Source organism: Haliaeetus albicilla, chromosome 6 (genome assembly GCF_947461875.1).
Source record: "Haliaeetus albicilla chromosome 6, bHalAlb1.1, whole genome shotgun sequence".
In the NCBI taxonomy this organism is placed as follows: domain Eukaryota; kingdom Metazoa; phylum Chordata; class Aves; order Accipitriformes; family Accipitridae; genus Haliaeetus; species Haliaeetus albicilla.
Window position 1 is genome coordinate 9,792,074 of NC_091488.1, and position 19,017 is coordinate 9,811,090.

At 41.0% G+C, this 19,017-nt stretch overlaps 1 protein-coding gene and 1 long non-coding RNA gene across 14 annotated transcripts in view; one reads left to right on the forward strand and one right to left on the reverse strand.

The window, feature by feature from the left end:
- The window catches only part of CASK (calcium/calmodulin dependent serine protein kinase), a 242,662-nt gene extending 234,095 nt beyond the window's left edge, over positions 1-8,567 (reverse strand). For all 13 annotated transcript variants that reach the window (XR_011324962.1, XM_069784985.1, XM_069784982.1 and 10 more), the window contains exon 1: positions 8,479-8,567. Coding sequence is in view for 12 of the 13 variants with exons in the window: in XM_069784985.1 (XP_069641086.1) it covers positions 8,479-8,552 (74 nt within the window). In the remaining variant the exon portion in view is untranslated. The remainder of the gene's footprint in view (positions 1-8,478) is intronic.
- Positions 1-19,017, forward strand: part of LOC138685639 (uncharacterized) — a 77,238-nt gene that overhangs the window by 7,635 nt on the left and 50,586 nt on the right. The gene's annotated exons all lie outside the window — the stretch shown is intronic.

The window sequence follows — 19,017 nt, forward strand, 5'->3', positions numbered from 1 at the left end:
CCAGATCACTATTTCCATTAATGTGCAGTAATACAATCCAAAAGCTGACAAGGCTTACAGTTGAAGACTCCTCAGACACAGCTATGGCTTTACCACTTATCCTATAGCCTCAGGGTAAGCCAAGCTTACCACATTTTATAACTTTAGAAGAGAATACTAATTCTGTAAATAATTATTTGCCAAGTATTTCATCTTCCTCCTTGTCATCCAGCTTTTTTTCTTTTTCTCTTGGTTTTTTCAGCCAATGTTTTTTTCAGATGGGGTATAGCTTCAAAGAGGAGAGCAAACACCTCTCTGCCTGGCCACTTAGTGTACTTCCCACTCCCACTTGTCCCTTCCTTATGCTTTCCCTTTCTGAAGTGTTACGCTGACAGGGCATGACTATTCACACCCAAACTTCGAGGCTCTTTTATCCTTCGAGAACAAACCCACCTGCAATGGAAGCAGTTAGTATCAACTTCCCGATTTGGGCTGACCAAGTTACCACTGAGAAAGCTTCTTGTAAATCTTTTGCCTGCAGAAATCCAATTCATAGATTGTTTGCAACAGATCTTTGAAATTTAGCAGGGAAAAAGTCCTGGAGGGTAAAGAGGTATGCTTTTCTGTGTCCTGTGAAATTCTGTTCAGGTCTGACAGAGGGAGAAACTGGAAGAAAAATATCCTTTTTTCCTACGGCTTATGTTGGCAGCAGCATTCTGGCAGCCATCCAAGGGGACCAGCCTTGGGCATTCTTGTCCCAGGCAGCGTCCGCTGCACACAGCGTTGTGCTGGGAGCCTGACACTCTGGCTGTAGCTAAAAAGCTGTGGTGAAAGTGAAGTTTGGAGACAGCAGAGAGAGAAAAAACAAAACTACACTCTGTAATATCTCTCTCTAAACCCAGCACATAGTATTTCTTTGATCTCTTCCTTTGTGGGCTCAAGAGCACCCTTAGTTTGAAGAAATTGGAGCCATACTCCCCTGGTGATCACCTGTGCACTGCACATGGTCTGAATCTCAGTGGAAATTTTTATGAGTAGCTTGGGGCCTTTTCATTGAGGAGGAAAAAAATACTTCCACAAAGTCAAAATATTTTTTTTGTTTGGGAAAAGGTATTTGTGTGCTATGTGTGAGACTGTTTTCAGGACTGCTGCCCTATGTGCTCTCACTATTGGAATGTCAATGGAGAATGTAACAGAAGGGGGGAAGAAGTGGGAGGAGGATCTTGATGTTAGGACAGGAGATTGACACACAGGTGAACAAATTGTTATTTACCTTGTAGTAAACTGTGGTCCCTGGTGATGCTTTGCTCACTGTTTATACATGAGGCCAATATGCTCAGCTTCAAGGTTTTTTGGCCATCAGTGCTCATCTGGAGACAAGACTTTGCCCTCAGTTTTCTCACAGCTCCAGGTATACAGCAACATCAAACACATCTCTCTGCTCCTTCACCAATATAAAATCCATATGTTATCATAGGAGCAGAGGAAAACCAAGGGTCATGGAAATATATAAACACTTTTTAAAGAACTGCAAATACCTATTCTAACTTAGTATGTATTTTATGGATGATGACTCCTAATCAGAAGCTCTGTCAGATGCTGGTGATGTCCTTAGCACACGTAACACAAAAGCGCCTAGCAGAACTAAATTCCGAAGAGTATATTTTTACTGTGAATTAAGGAGGACAAAGCTTTAGGAGTAGTTATGTTTTCTGTGAGGAAAAGAGCCAGAAGTAACACTTTTTGATAAATTCTAAATAATTTCTGCTTTAGTCACTGTAGAGCTGGGCTCTGGATGGATGTATTGGCTTCTTTAGAAGGAACTTAAGAAAATTAGGGCTCTGATGATGAAGAAAGGGGGGGATCTACTTTAACATCTCGTCTCCCCTAGCCTATGGAACAGATAGCTGTGTTGCTTGTCACTCAGACTCTGAACTACCCACTTACAGTGCAGTGGTTTTAGGCTAATTAAAGCCATCCCTGTTGCTGACTGTCCACCCAAACCTCTGTGCTGTAAGAGGCACAGGAACAGAGAAGCATCTCTGAGGCTGGTCCAGAGCAGGAATACACACTGGTGTCCTCACCATGCTGTCACTCTGTGTCATTCAAATCCCTCAGACTCCCTTGCAGTTTGGGTTCTCTTCGAGGAAGATTTACAACTATCATAGTGTCCATTATGTGCTCCACCCCCCCAGGCTTTGGGTGTGCCTGTGCTCAGTCATCACAGTTTTGGATAAAGGACAACTCTTAGAGGGAGGCTCAAGTTTAGCCATAACCACTGATTCTTTCAAATAAGAACAAAACAGGCAGGATCAAGTGTTTTCTTGTTTCAGAAGAAAGGAGATGCTATCTAAAAAGCTTCTAACTTAGCATGGATATCTAATAATTAACTGCTAAGTACTTATTTACAGTAATTGTCAGAACAATGGGTAACTCATACCCAGTGGAAAAGCTGTGACTCATAGTACTAGGCCTGATGGTGGTTGTGTTGTCCCTCCTTCGGTGCCTTTGGTTGGAAGTATGAAGATAATCACAGAGAAGATGGGGCCCACAGTAGCTGTACCTGTCCAGAAGCATGTCAACTCGAGAATGTGAAGGGCATGAACACCAGGAATGGAATATGTATAAGGAAACACACTATTATTGCCTCTATTGCATAGCTACAGCCAGTGCCCAGCTGATCAGATAAACCAGGATTTTGGGAAGTGATCATTAATTCTGTTTTCTCATCTTGTGAGTTTCTAATACGAATCACCTCATGTAACTTTAGACAGCAGTGGTATAGACGTCTACACCTGAGCTAGTTGTCTGGGCTTCCTTTACAGCCAGTCCACAGATACAGGCATTTCTGGGGCATAATCACTCTAGATACGCTGGGGAGGCAGCGAGTAGCTCCGGCAAAGTTCCTGGATTTCCCTTATAAAAAATAGGGATATTTTGCTTTTGATCTTTCAGAGAGGATGCTTTAAACTATTCCATTAATATAGTAATGGGTACCCTAAAAGAAACGGAGAAAGTTACTAGCTTTTTAAAAAGTAATGAGAAAAGTATTATTTTTTCCTGGTCTGGCTTTCACCTTCACAGAAGTAAGAAAGATGTCTCCTTCATGTGTCTGGGTTGTCCTGCGACCGGCAGGCACCATGGAGTTTGATAGGGATCTGTCTTAACTCGGAGTGTGAGCTCTTAACAAGAGCATTGCACTTTGTAGCTTGTATTTAACAACTGGTTCAAGCCAGAATCTCTTAAAGACATGGTTCTCAGCAACTTCCCTCTGCATCTTGAAATTAAACATTAACATAATAAGGAAGTTCAGATACTAACTTAATCTAACTTAATGAACAAGCACACATTCAATTAGTCTCTAAGGTACTCTGGACTGATTCATGGTATTGGAAATCTCTCGCAGAGTATCAATACTCTTGCTGTCAGATGGCAGCAAGTCTGTTAGTTCCAGTTGTGCTGTGTCCTGAAACTAATTCATCTCAACCTGCTGTGGCTGTTGGCTGTCAGAATTTCTCAGGTAAAATGGCTGTGTTGGTACTCCTCCTTTAGAGAGAGTGTCACTTATTCCTCTGCATATGTCCGCCTGGTGCCTCAAGTTTGTCTCCGACCACAGGATATTTCTTGTGACATTATTGCTGTTTGCAGTCATTGCTTTTCATTATAGATATTCTCACAGTTGTTTTTTACAAAACAGTGACAGCTCCCAGTACCCCAGATTATGTTTTCCTTTCACCTTCCCCCCACCCCGTCTTTTTCCCATATATCTGCTGGTTGCTGTGACTTTGACATGAGTTCCTAACAGGTGCTCAGGAGCAGGCACTCTTGTTCTCAGTTTTCTGTTGAATAAAATGTCAGCAAGTAACAAGTCATGTTACATTGGTACCACTCTGTTATTTAACAGTACCAAGTATGGATCAGAATTGGCATCTGTTCCTGTATATCCTTTAATATATTTTCTGCTAGCCTTCAGAGCCTGGAGATAATAGAGGTTATGGTTATATGACTGAACTTGTATTTCAGAGCAGAACGGTTAAACACGAACCTGATAAATGTCAGACGTTACTGTATCAGGTATACCAGGCCTAGCATATTGAATCAAATTTGGGATGTCATATTTCTAAGCTGTTATGTTTTCTAGCAACACTATCTCAGGAAAATGAGAATACTCTAAATACATATCTAGGAGTAAGGCACTGCTGACTGTGCATTTTCCTTTTCCAGCCAGGACATGCAAGTTTGTTTCTCCTTTGCATTGGGAACAAGTACTTGCTGTGCCACGTGACAAGTCTTACCACTTCCTTAATGGCATCGTTTGTTTAGGATCAGGACAAATCTCTAGTCCTTCTCTTACAGTTTTCAATCCCTATATGAGTTTCCTTTGTCCATTTTATCATTTTTCAATAACATCTTAAAAATGACTGCTCCTGTGTCTTCAAGCATCCATCTGGCGCTAAGAGCTTCCCCCAACTCTAGTGTGATAAAAATTATCAGTAAAGACAGTATAATTTGCTGGGCACAGTATGTAAATACTTTTACTTACATTTTGTAAGAAACTTGTTTGTAAGAGCAGTTTTGACAAAAGTCTGTATTCTGTTTTTACTGTTGCTTTTTATCTGCCTGATTCACATAAAATCTGACTCTGGACTTTGACCCATGGCCCTACTGTTAAATAGGAGAGCGTGCCTCCAACCACCAAAACTTTCCTATGTTTACACTTAACTTGCAAATCCCATATCTGTAGCTGAATATCCCTCTTTAAAGTACTATTTCCCAGGTCCCTGTGGCCGACAGTCACTTTCGGCTAAAACTGGGGAATGAGAGCGTGAACCTTTCTAGCTGTGGGGCTGACGACCATCGCCTCCCCTCTCCTTTTGAGATGCACTGGCATTTTGTTGAGACGCGTGACGTGCGTGCCGCTGCTGTGCAGCTCCAAGAGGACTCGTGCCACTGCCTTTCTCGGAGCGGGTGGCAGAAAACTCGGTGTTGTGATTACTTTTACAGGCCTCTCTAACTCCTTCGGTTTCTCACAAGCTTTGTCACTAGCGGTGGCACTCGTTTCTCAAGCACTTTGCCGTGTCGTCTGTTTTCTAGAGCGGCAGGCTTAGAAAGCTGGTTCTGGCAGCTCCTTCAGGCACGAATTTGCCTACAACATTCTTCTCTCCAAGGAATCTTTAAACCCTTTCTTGTCTGTCAGGCTAGGTATACTAATGATAACATCAACCTCCCTCATGTGATCATTTCCTGAACCATTCTAGAAAATGAGCTGGATTAATGAAGACTTATTTAAATTGCTGAAGCTACCCCGCTCATTTTGACTGAACACAAGAGCTTCTGCCACGACTGCTACAACCAGAATGGATGTCTATTGGTCCCTAAGCATCCAGCACGTCCCAGGTGCAAGATTATATGCCTTAGTTTAAATATCATAAACTAAAGCAGCTATGACTAAATCTCTGAGAGCGTGCTCATATGCGAAGCTAGTTGTGTATGACAGCACGAAGCTCTGCATTGGTTAATTTGCTCTGCTGAAAGCTCACTGATTTAAATTTGGCTCAGATATCTGTGCTGACCATTGCAGTCTTCAGTGAAGTTATACTCTTAGTTCATTTTATTTTTGGTCCCAGGTTTTGTTTTGTAAGCATACAGAGCCAAGGCGTTTGAGTGAAATCTGATTCATTCCCTCTCTGATATCTCACTGACCACCGTGGCTTAACCTGGCTCTCTGCACCAGCTCCTGGCTTTTTCCAGAGCTCTGGAAAGCTGTGGTTCCCCTCACCGGGCAGCCTTACAGCTGATACTGTCAGCTGACAGCAGCTGCGGCACAGAAAATGTTCTCAGGTTTTGTACTTTGAAGTCTACGGATGGCACTCGTAACTATCACTCATCTGTGAGACATGCTCCCCAATGCCGAAAATGTTTACAGAAATGATTTGCTGTGGATAGGCAAAAAAAGCTGGCAATTTCATTGTAATTAAAAAATTTTCATTTCAACGCTCGAGGGGTTCCACCTTCACTGTGAAAATGTCACAGGTCTCAGCAGTCCTGTTACCCTCAGCAGACCTGTATGCTGTTACTCACCATACCCTTGTTTTACTAGAATTACATTTGATCAAAATGAATCGAAAGTTAAGATTTTCAGAAGAACTTCTGCTTTTTGTTTTCTTTTGGGTTTAACCTCTCACTTCAAATAAGAGGAGGCTGGTAACATTATTTGCTCTGTTTCTTAGATAGTACGTTATGCATTTGCCTGATTTTTCTTTTTACCTTTTCCTCTTTATGCTTTGATTTTTCATGTCACACAGATGACACAGTATCCCTAAATATAGCAGAAGATTGCTCATGAGACTTTCTTAAATTAATCTTATGAAAAGAATTGATTAAACTTAGTTCTTGACTAAAAATTAAATCTTTTTTTCTCTTCGTTTGACTCAAGGTCAATTTTAAGCACCTTTGTCATTCTTCGACAGGTAAGCAAAATGTTTTGGAAAACATTTTGAGAAGGAGAAATAGCATAGAAAAAGCCTGGTTCCCACACGACCTTAAACCCCTGGGATTCAATCCTGCAGCACACTGAAAGATCACATCTATAATCTGTTCCTTAAACTCAGGATCTCTCATATGTAAGATTAAATGTGCGTTTAAGTATCTGAAAACTTTGTTTTGTCTGTTTAACGGAATCAGCCTTCTGTATGGTGATACCAAGCTCAAGTACACTCTGAAAACATGCCTGGCTCATTTTCAGCCACTGCCGTAAAAAGACCTCCCTCCAAGGGGGACATAATGCAGGAGAAATACTAACCGAGGATCCCCCCCCAAATTCAGCACATAGCCTGCCCTGGACACTTATTTCTTTGCGACTGCTTTTTGCTGCAGAACACCAAGCCTTTAGAGTAGATCATGTAGTCATGTAGACTGGACATACAACATGAAGAAAACATCACTCCCGAACATAATTCTGTGTATTTTTTACACCGTCTTCTTAGTATACGTATAGGAAAGACGGTAAGTGAAAATTGACCCAAGTGGGATTTTCTTCACAGTATGACAGGTTGTCACCAGGAATTCAGCATGAACGATCAAACAATTTTACTCTTCTGTCTTTAACACAGCATACTAAGATAAGGAAAACCAGTGTCGTACACAAATATAATACAAAATGAGAATAATATTTTCTGATTCAAGTACTAGCATGTGGAAAAGAAGAGAAAAACTTTGCTCTGAAGTCAGCCATTTAGGTAGTGCTTTGGCAGAGAAGTCAAGAGTTCTGCTGATATAAGGAAAGAAATATGTGGAACATGGAGATCAAAGCCAGCCTACAGTGTAGGAGGACCAACTGGCCTTGGCTGGTGTCTCTGTGGTGTATATGTTTAAATACAAGTTCAAATACATATGTATTCAAATAATAATAGTTCTACATTTCTAAAGCTCTCTCTCTCCTGTTTGCATATTGGTCTTGCATCATTTTGAATGGGGCAAATTGCTTTACTAATTTTGATGTCAGCTACTAATATTTTAAATGAAGCTGCCAAAAAGTTACAACCATAATTTACCCAATAGAATTACTGCTATGAACTTTGCTACAAGCTACTGACTGAGTAAATAAATTCAAAATTCAAGTGGTGTAATTTATCTCAGAGTTTCTGCAGCTAGGGTCCTATGCAATACTTCATGAAGCTGAAAACCAATACAGTGTTAAAATGACAGTACTGGAACAAATTATTCAGATTCTCTAATTACGTTACGTATGTTGAGACCTTGAAACTAATATCTGCAGCATACCAGTGCATTAATACTAAGACGGTATAGTTCTGGCTTTGGAAAGAAGATACACATTTGACAAAAAAATGTTTATATCTATGATTACAATGACCATTCAAAGGACAGGTTAGGGCAGGAAACAATGGGGACTACTGATGCAGAAACCAGAAAAATGAGCAGTGCAAAACATTTGTTCAACAGGAAGATTTGGGTTGTCATGTAAATTCCCCCCAGCCCAGCGTTAGAATGGTTAAACTTGAACCGAAATGTTTGGCAACTGTGCCCTGCTTGGAAATATTTATAGAAGGCTAATACTTAGCAGGTGGTAAAATTTTCCTACCAAGGATCTCCAAGCATTTTACAAAATGTTAATAATCAAGCTTCATAAAAAATTCATGTGTAGCTTTTCCAGATGTGTCTGCTCCTGCAGGCGAGCGGTTCGAAGCCCTGCTCTCTGGCCCGGCAGAGCCATGCCTGCAAAATGTTCCCTGTCCAGTCCAGAAAGGAAATCCTCGGAAAGCTGGCGGGGTATTCAGAGACGTACAGAGGAGCAGGGCACCCTGCTTGCTCGGCGCTCACGTACTCCGACCTCTAATGCTCTGGCGGAGAGACCTAACAAGCCCCCAGAAACTGGCACTAAGACAAACACAGAGACCTCTCAAATCTATTCCTGTGACCTTGTTAAGCACCATCTGCATTGGAGAAAGGAGGGAGATTTGGAAAGGTTAGAAAACTTACTTAAGGTTACACTGCCAGTAGTTGGCAGAGCCGGAGCAAGAATCCAGTGTTGACTCCGAGCCGTCTGCCTGCATCACCGGGCTGGCTTTTATTCCAGGGAGGTACAGCGCAAATGGGAGATGAGACACTGCAAAGGCATTAGACAGCTGAACAGATTGTAAGTGCTCTGGACAATCTTGTGATTACAGCCCTTGTGAGCTTTGCTTAACTGCTGGGTAAATTGGATTAAACAATTATGAATAGGTACAAGACACCTAAATGGATGTCATGTGGTAGGAACAAACATTTTTCCATCAAAGAAAATGCAAGATTTTCTACAGAAATGAATTTAAAAAAAATTTATTTCTGAAAAATTCTTTGTAGGAACCTGTGAAAAAAGCTAATTGTTGTGGGGGAAGAGAAAGTTCTGATAGAAACATGGTGAGACAGATAAAGAAATGTCAAAAGAAGTGGTGGAATGGCCTAAGGCTGAGTACCAGTACTCAGTGATTAATATAATTCACAGTCTGTAAAAGAATGATCAGTGAGGTGGCAACATTTGCAATATGACAAAATTATTTGGGATAATTAAAACAAGAGAAGACTGAAGAGCACTACTGAGATAGCTAAGCTAGGTCACTGAGCATCAGATGAAAATTAATGTGGGTATTGCATTTTGGAAGAATTGCCTAAACTGCTTATACAGATGTCAGAGCTCAAAGTTAAAGGCAACCAGTAAAAAAGAAAGTCTTGAATGAAAACTTCAGTCCAAGTCTAGGAGTGGCATGGAAGAAGGTATGGATTTATATGCTAAATAAATCTGGGGTATTTTTATTTGGAACTTTTAAATTCTGGTTATCATGTAAAAAGAATGAGCAGCAGAAAAGAAGAATTTGGAAGCAACTGGGAAGAACGACATGGAAAACTTCCCATATAAACTTATCTAGATAAGAAATGAATGGGAACTATAGAAGTGCACATTAAAAATAGTTAAGGGAAGATATTTCATGTTCTTGTATTTTTTAGTTATAATACAAGAGCAAGGAGATGTTCAATCAATCCAAATGTCAAACAAAAACGATAAAACTTACCATATTTAGATAAAGACAGAATGGATAATGGATAGCAATGGATGCAATACTAGACTATAATCCTGAGGCCAGGAGTAGAACCAGATGGAGGAAGTTAAAAGATGTTTATGTCCTCAATTAGAACATACTACAGTATGCATAGGACTGAAGAGGAAGGATAGTAAAAATTATCACAATTCAGGGACTTAAAAACAAACATTAAAATAAGGAAATGGACTGGCTATTTCATCTTTGCACCAAGAAGAGGATTTTGTCTTCCTCATCTGAAGCATCTGGGACCGTCAACAGTTGCTGACAGGATCCTAGATTAGATAGTATCATCTAGTCTACCCATTTGGAAGTCAAAGGTACTAATTAGAGGAATCAATATGAACAATATTAAAAACCAGCACTTTCATATTTTGGATGATCAGATGCTTCGTTTTGTTTAATCAGGAAATTTATATTCACAGTGGGTATATAAAATTGAACATAATAATTAGTTTAGGCAGTATGCTTATCCTTAAATTCAGATATTTCAGTTTATAATGAGTGCTTTTATAGTTATTCTCAGACTTAGTCAGCAGGAGACAGACAATTTATAGGCATGGAGGAGTTCCTTTATCAGTGTTGAAGAGCACATGACATATATATCCCTGCCATCTGCCCATCTTGTACCCCAAGGTAAATCTGCCTCAGTAAAGTAGAGGAAATACAGCTGTGGCCAACTTATTAACAATCAGAAATCCTCAACTGTCATATAAGCATCAGAACAAGGATCAGAACAAAGTGGTTCTGCTGTTGCATCACAACCACGGCTGTAGCTATCTGAACAAACCAGAGGTCAGAGATATTTCTATTTAAAATAAACAATCATTTGTAAAATTACAGGTTATCCCACAGAACCACGGAGACTCCTGTCTCCATCTTTGTTTTGTTCACGTCCGTTTTAATGGCTGGGTTTTCCATCCTGGAGAAAAAAGAAAACAAACAGAAAGTGCCTAAGATATGTCCAAGCTCATAGTCTTGTCCTTTTGTACTGCTGAGTTTATGTCTTTTCCATTTCCCTAACAGTGTAGATATCCACAAACTAAGAAGTCTCATGCGCTGTTTTTTGTCAGTTGATCTTAAATTTTGATGGGCTCGATGCAAGGTGATATAAAGGCCATAAATCTCCTGGAAGACAGGTTTCATCTTTGGATGCAAATGGAGTGGCGACAAAAATTAAGCAGTACAGACTGTGAGAGGGACCTGTGTGGTGACCTGAGTCCTCTTGGTCACGTATGATGCAGCAGTACCTCGGGTGGCAGCAATACCTCGGGTTACTCCATCCCGCAGAAGTGGCTGCCCTGGCTGCAAGCTGTGAACCCCCATTCACCTGGGGCTGCCCCTAGCTGAGTGTAACTGGGTATAAATAACCATGAGTTTCCTCATCTGGGTATTATAGAAACCTTCCCCCCACCCCCCACCATATTATTTAAACACCTTATTAAAAGTAGTCCCCTTGCCCCTGTGAAAGGGTTAGTTTTGGCAGAATGGAGTCACACATGGACCCAGGGAGAGTAAAGTTTTTAGAGACCTTGCTGTGCACTGAAGAGTTTATGTGTTTCTCACAATGGGGAATAGAATTGAGTTTTGTGTTTAAAACATGGATAGACTAGCATTTAAAGAGCTGCATTTAAGTAGCTTGCTGTAGCTCTTCTGTCCACATTTATATCCTCCCCCCCCCCCCCCCCCCGTGAAAAACAACTACTGGTTCCTATCTTCTGCTATATTATCCAGTAGGTAGGGAGTTTTGCTGAGGATGTACCAGCGTTACAGCTTCCCAGACCGGAGCGCTCAGGTGTAGCTAACAGCTGAACTGGGACCCCTTTGCTCTCCTGCCAGAGCTGATCATGCTCTGCCGCTGTGCTCCAAAGACAGCGGAGTTTGCTCATGCTCCACCAGGGTGAAGAAAGTAAGACATGTTAGGCAGAGGAGAAGACTTGGGCATGTTTCTGCTCAGCCATTTTCTGCTCTATAGTATGAAGCTGCGCTGGGTGAGTGGGCTCTACCTCTGCCAAAAGCCCAGTCAGCTGTTTCCACAGCATCCCTAGAAGCATAAAAGTGTCATTCCAAACCGACTCAGGCCTTAAAGCTTATTTAGAAACATCTTCATCCTCTATCACATGTTATAGCTCTTGCTCTAGAGACCTGAAGTTGGTTGGACATAAGTTGGTGAGAGCCCTTATTATAGGGTGTTGACAGCCTAGCTCCTTAAATATGAAGGGATTCTAATCTGAGAGCTTGGACTTCCATTATGAAAACAAGATTTATATTTATACCAAGCCTTTTCTTAGTTCTGTATTTTAAAACCAATACTTACAGCCTTTCAGAGTTTAATTTCAGGTTTTAGTACTCCTAAGCCTTCTTTGTCCTCTCTTTGGTCCAAAAATGTATAGCTTTATTCTTTACTTGGACCTATAAATAAAAATGCTTTTCTCTTAATCTCAGAGTCTACGGCTGTCTGTCCATATCAGTCCTGATCAAAGGTACATCTTTGAACTTTAAAATCTTTTCTATAGAGTATTCCCATATTATTCCGTGTGCCTCATTCTGATCTTTAACTCATTTCTTACATTTTTCTCATACCTACTTCTGATCCCTTCTCTCTCTGTTCAGCTTACCTTGCAGTCTGCATGAACCTCACTCTGAGGGTCTGTCTTGTCACACTTGACTCCCACTGCAGGGACCTTCTCTTTAATGGACAGTTCAAGTTTCCAGAGTTTCCTAATTTCCCTTTCAGCGATCCTTGCTGAGAAATATCACGCCTTTTAACTCAGCCATTGCCACCTACCAACAGTAGGACTTGGGGATTCTTTTTTTTTTTTAAGCTATACCTTTGTTGCATTTAAAGTCTATAGATTTTAATAGTCGAGTCGTTAAAAAGTCACAGAGTGAAAGCTGTAAGAGTAATATACGGAATCTTAACTTGGCTATTAAAGGAGAGTGGTTTCTAAACACGAGAAGTATTGTCAGTGAGACACTGCCTGGGGCCCTGGAAACACTCCAACCTACAGCGTATGAGTTTTTGTGAGGGTGGCAGCAGGTTGTGTGCAATTACGTCTCTACCTACGGTTCAGCTTAGATGATTGTTGTGGTTCAGTTCAGCTAGCTAGCACTGCCAGAGACTAATGCCACGAGCAACGGGTCACAGGCCACGATGACTAGGCGGTTACCTGACGTAAGGATATAGTAAGGACCTTCCAGCCTCTTTGGGGCCACGGTGCTTGTGCTGTTCTGTGCCCCCTTACTTCTCTCTTTACCTGTCTGGCAGACTGGGGAGGATCTCCCATTTGTCTGGGTGGGCGGACTTCAGATATTCCCCTCCCAGAAATCCAGCTGATTTGATAAGGATTCGGGAGATTCAGGTCCCAAGTCCACTGTTTCTGGGGGGGTTAGCGGTCGGTTAGCCCGGTTCTTGTGATCCGAACGGATGGACGCTACCAACTTGCTGTAGATTCCAGAAGCCCCTGGCCAAAGGTGCTGTTAGGACGCTGCAGCTCTGGACTGAAACGAGACTGTAAAATTGGTGACTGGAGGGCTCCAGACAAACTGCCTCTGTCATTCCTGTCAGATGTATTGCTTTGTCAGATACCAGCTTAGCAAATGTGCCCTGCAAATTAAGATTGTGTTTCTCTATAGCTTGTGAATGACCAGCGGCAGGATTTCTGAATTTGGGATGCAGTTAATGGGTTTCTTTGCAATCCTTGAAGTCTAATGATTCATAAGACACCCCAGTTCAGGCTCCCAGAGGTGTACACTTTTGCAAAAGCAAAAAGCAGTAAAGACTAACATTTGTCTATAAAGATTTGGTGACTCAATCTATAAAGGGAGCAGACAAATTCAACTGAGAATTGCCATTTCTAAAATAATTTCCTTCCCTAACTGTGTTACAGGTTACTTTACTGGGAGATGCTGTTTACACAGAAATAAAAGCATGTAATTTCAAATTTCATATCAGGCTATTTAATTTCACAATGAGCAAAGACAAAATTTGAAATATACATAGAATAAGTTGTTTGTATCAATGTGCAATTGCAAAATACTGAAACCAATAAAGTCCCCTAAATAAACCCCCACGGATGAAAAACTCTGTGCTTAAAAAGCCAATTGCTTTTTGATGAGCCTGAGAAAAATGTTGTTTTTTCCTCTAGCCCAAATACGGTCAAAAAGATATTCACATATGTATGCTCTCTGGCTGTTTGGTAGGAAGATTGCTACAAGCCTTGCTTATCTGGATATTTGTGATGTATGCATTATGACATCATCTCAAAATGTATTGCTGGTAGTAATGGAAGTTTGTAGAAAGTATGGAAGTTTATGTTTATGATGTTGTTTAAATTTTTCTGATTTATCCACTAAATTTTGGGATTCTTTTGTCTAGCATCCTTGGTGATGGTTTATGTGTATGCTATCACTGAAGATATAATGATGAATATCTCTAATGGGCAGAGTGAGGGAAGTGCCAGCATCTTTACCGTATTGGATGACTTGCAGGTTATCTATTCACTATTAACCTACATACTATCCAAGAGTTAAATCAGAAGAGGGCAGTAAAGGAAAATTACACAGGAGACAAAACAATGGGAAAAATATAATTCCCTAAGGAAAAATAGCAGAGTGAGGAAAAAAAAAAGCCCATCTGCTTGACTTTGTCCAGTCTAGGAGTGTTTACTGTTCCCAAGGCTTGAAACAAAAGAGAATGCTTAAACCTCATGAATTCTCATCCCAGGAATAAAAAGCGGGTTGTCAGCAAATAGAAGCTGATAGCCACACAGAGAGAGAGGTGGGGAGGGAGACAGACACAGCAAGTATAACAGTTTGTTAATTCAGAGGTGGGTAGAAGTGGGTCTCCTGGAACTAAGGGTGGTAGAGATTAAGCCAGGGCAAGGAGGTGTTCTTGTATGGACATCAGTGACTGTGTGAGTGCACTTTCCCAAATATTTTGTACCTTTCAGGGAAATGAATTAGCAGTGCTGTGTTTCATGGCATCAGTCTGGGATGACATTGTTAACTTGGTTGGGTACCTCGACCCCTTCTAGAACAGTGATTTGATTACCTGGTATCATCTGGGTGGGGATGCAGGGAGCCATACTCATCACCTACCAGTGCAGTCCAAAGAGACAAAACAGGCATTGCTTCCCCAGGATATATACGCATATGAAATTAAATCCTGTGTAAAATGATATACCTAAAGCACTGTGAATATTTCAACAGCAACTGATTCAAATTCTAAGAGAGTTGGTAATTTCTTTTGAAAAATTAAATTGCAATCTAGACAAGAGACATTTACTGAGTTGCAAGTCATATTCAGATATAAATTTTTTCAAAAGTAAAACAATAATCATAATTATTATTATTAAAATGGCATCACTGCATCGTAAGCCCTCATAAATGCCGTGCTGTTTGATTTATAAAAACCTGCGTGTAGTTCCCTGTATGCTAACTAATAAACATTTGAAACAGAAAGAGGAAGATTTTAATGAGAGCACTTCTACTGTAATTGAAGTTCCACTTTTTACCTCTGGAGTCTATAAAAAATGCCAGGTTGGGTGGGGTTTTTTTGCTTTCATTACTGTACTTCTTTCAGCAGCCTGGTGTTGCTCTGACCTTTGTGCACTCAGGGTTGTCCAGATGTCGTCCTTGGTAGGACGCAGGAGATGTTCATCGCTCTGTCAGAAAGGGGAAATTTCTTCTCTGCAGAGTCTCAGGCAGGACCTGAGCTTGGGGACTCAGGTTTGTGGATCCCCAGTTTCTCCTGAACAGAAAAATTTCTAACAAAGGAGACCCTAAAACCTTTGTCTCTGTAAGGATTTTTGTTTAAAGAAATGAAGGCTTTATTCAGGTAACATCTGATTCACATTGTGACTGCCCTGGCTATATGGCTCCCTAGCTTAATATCTCATCCTTACCACCAGGAGATCAAGTTTACTCCTGTCTCTGAATTAGTAGACCCACACTGGCATGTTCCATGAGTGTCTCTTATCTCTGGGAAGAAACTGAAGGACGAAACCTTCTTTTCCAGCCCTGCTTCCCTCCCCATGGCACATCAGTCCCTCTGGAAGGGCAGCAGCTGCTGCAGCGTTGATAGTTATTGCTTGTGTACATTTGGAAATTGCAGCCTGCTCTACAACGATTGCTATTGTCATGCAAGTGTTAGAAAATGGAGCTAAATATTTTAGACCAATTATTGACCGCACTTAACAAGTGTGCAGGGTTAGGGAAAGAGCAAGATTAAGCCTGATCTCTGCACACTCTCATTGCCATGTAAGCAAGAACACCAATACCACCATATTTTACCCTAAATTGGCTGGTAGCTTTGGGCCTGGACCATACACTGTACCTTTCAAAGACATGTCCCTTGCTATTCCTGAATTTGCTACCTACGGAGCGTCACTAGAGCGTCACTAGAAGCTTCCTGGCGGTTAGTACTTTTAGGTACCCTAATTGCCTTTAGGAATTATGGATTAACTTGGCTCCTTATTCTTATGCCTCATTATTGGATCACGCACTCCAGTGAGAGGCTACAGTATGTCTCTCTACATTGAAAAAAGTAATAGCCCAGTTTAAGTCTAGGGAACAAACAGTTCACTATTTTTTTGCTGCCTAAGCAAATATTTATACTGTATAAAGTGGCAATTTTATGCTGCTCCTGAGAATAATTACTGGTATTCACTTGTCAGTGCTGCAAGGGGCAGTCAGTGATGAACTGGACTATAGAAGACCCATCAAAAACATTTTCATTAACACAAGATTACCCCAGACTTCTGATGGAAGTTTCACTTTTCTGGAAAGAATTTCTTCCATGTGTCATTAAATTGAATGATCTTGAGCTTGTATTGTGTGGTGCTGAATGTTTAAGCTAAATATTGAGTGTAATGCAAATTTTTTTTGTAAGTTGCAGTTTACTGTTTAAAGATGAGGTTGTTGTAGCTCTTCTCAATAATGGTTTTGTTCTGAAGTGAACTAACGGCAGTGCTGTCCCCAAACACCAAACTAAGAAGCAGGAGGGCATGTAGGAGTTTAATTTGTAAGTTTATGAAGGGGCACAAAACCAGCTCATCTGTTAGGAACCCATAGATGAAAGACAAAACTGGTGGACCTAATAATCACCTTCAAGAGTAAAATGTTTGGGGACTGTAATAGTTGGAAAATTACAGGAATCTCTCTAGGCTTCCATGAAACCGAAGCTGCTTTGGAGAAGGAAAATATTTCCGTTTGTACTGTATATGCTCCGAAAAGAAAAGGATATTGCAATTCAGATTAAATGGTAAACTTTTAGAGCAAACAAGCCAGTAAGATGTTAATTTTCATTTTTCAGATGGTAACAATAATTTCTAGACTTACTAGCTCAGTAGAAACTAGTTGTAAAAAATGTCAAAAAAACATTCCTATGACTTGTTATGGCAAATAATGATATTTTATATAACTAAGATTAATTTGCCAAGAAGTACTACCTGTGCTAAATGTTCTAAATTTTGATTAGCTTCAGTTATCATGTTATAGCTGAAATTCCTCTTTCCCTTCAAGTTTTCTGTCTCCCATTTAGGAGCATGGCCCCTTGTGTATGGCCTCAGCTTTGTGGTCTGTACTCATCTATTGCTGAAGCTGCACGTTTGGTAGCAAAGTCTGGTTTAATGGTGGTATGCTCTGGGGTTATCATGACCTCCAAATGTGTTCTAGTCATCTTTTTGAAAAGTAACTTTGAAATATTGTGCTGTGTTTGTTCGTTTCTTAAAACGAGGCTGTATTAATTTTTTTCATAATTACAGTGCGTGAAGAAATCTTTCAGGAGATGATAGGTGTCCCTAAGTATGTCCTAAGCCTTTCTTCCAGCAGTCCAGGTCCGGTGGTCACCACTGGTCACCGACCGTCCCTCCAGCACAGAGGGTACAGGGGCATGAGGGAGTTCCTCGTCCATCCTCTGGTCGTGGAGCAGGTCACCTGTAGGAGCCCGTGCTGCCATCTCCTGCATCCTCCCCCTTTCCTTCCCATGTTTTTGGATGCAGACCTGTAATGCTGGTAAGCCCAGGTTTCTGTTCCCTACTGATTCCTGTTCAGGTTAGCTGAGACAAGAGGTGCTCAGCCCATCAGAAGAACGTGCGCTTTCTGTCAGTTCTGCCGCCCATCATAACTTTTTGTTTCCCCTTGTAAGAATGATGTGGAATGCTGTTCTTGAAAGGTTTGGTACAATTCATCCCCATGTTATTTTGTGGCTAAGTATCACATGTTCCTATATGTTACAAATTTTCCAGATGAGATGAAGAGTTTTTAAATGCGATGAAAGAGTCAAACATCTCCCAAGTTTGGGAAGCATCAAGGCTCCGGCTGCCCCCAGTCTCCGGCTGCAGTGCCTCATTGCAATACAAGCACTCTTCTAAATATAGAGATAGCTAATTGCTTCCTGTATTTTCAAAAAAACTCTAGCATTGGGGAATTCACTCGTGTTGCTTTACAGCCCTGTCCAGCTGGCAGCACCTTCACTTGAACCGCAACGACAGCAGGTAATTGTAACAGAACAGTCCCTGTCAAAACAAGGAAGATATAATATGCCGGTGGATAATGAAATGGAACAACTCATGCAAGCAATAAAGAAAAAGCACTGCCGGAAAGATGGAAAGTCATATTCAGACCTTTAAAGACTATAAAACCAATACAGTAAAAGAGTGAGCTGTGGAGTGTATCACTGCTCAACATCTCAGGACAAAAGGAGAGCTGTGTTCACAAGCAGCCTCTGTAGACTTGCTTTGTGTCTGGGGAATGCTTGCTGAGCAATGGTGGTGATCATTCCCAGCATCATTAGCACCTCCCGTATCAAATCTCATACTGGGAACTCCTCTATTCCAGTATGCTGGCAGTTTCTGAGACCGGTCCATGCCAAGCAATTTAGAAAATGGTATGAGAAGCAACTATGAAATATATTGTCTGTAGTCTTCCTAAATCCTAACAGTTAAAAGAGAGTTTTTGCTGTTTGCTTTAGCATTAGTGTTTTTCAATATTCATGTGTGATTTGTCCCTTCTACTCTCATCTCACAGTTTATACAAATCTCTACCCTTTCTTGGAATTCTTCTGATTTGTTGGGTGTAGTAATGTGTGCTAGAGCGGAACCCCATCAGCTAATTGTGCCTCACGTGCAAAAGTCTGTCCTGGATGTGTTTGTTTTCTATTTTACTGATACTGTCCTAGCGCTGTTTTATGCAAAAGAGTAAATAAGGAAAACCCATCTATCTACTGTACATTAATCATTATTTTATACATAATACTTCTATACTTTTGTAGTACTGCCTAAACAGTACCCTGAAGTCAGTGCTGTTGCAGCACTATACTGGAAGGATGCTCAAGCCAGTCTTAAATTAACTCTCACAGCTGCTGCCTGCAGCTCGGTGGTAGCAGCTCCGAGTACGGCTCAGGCTGCCAAACCCACCCGAGAAGCAGTTAGCACAAAGC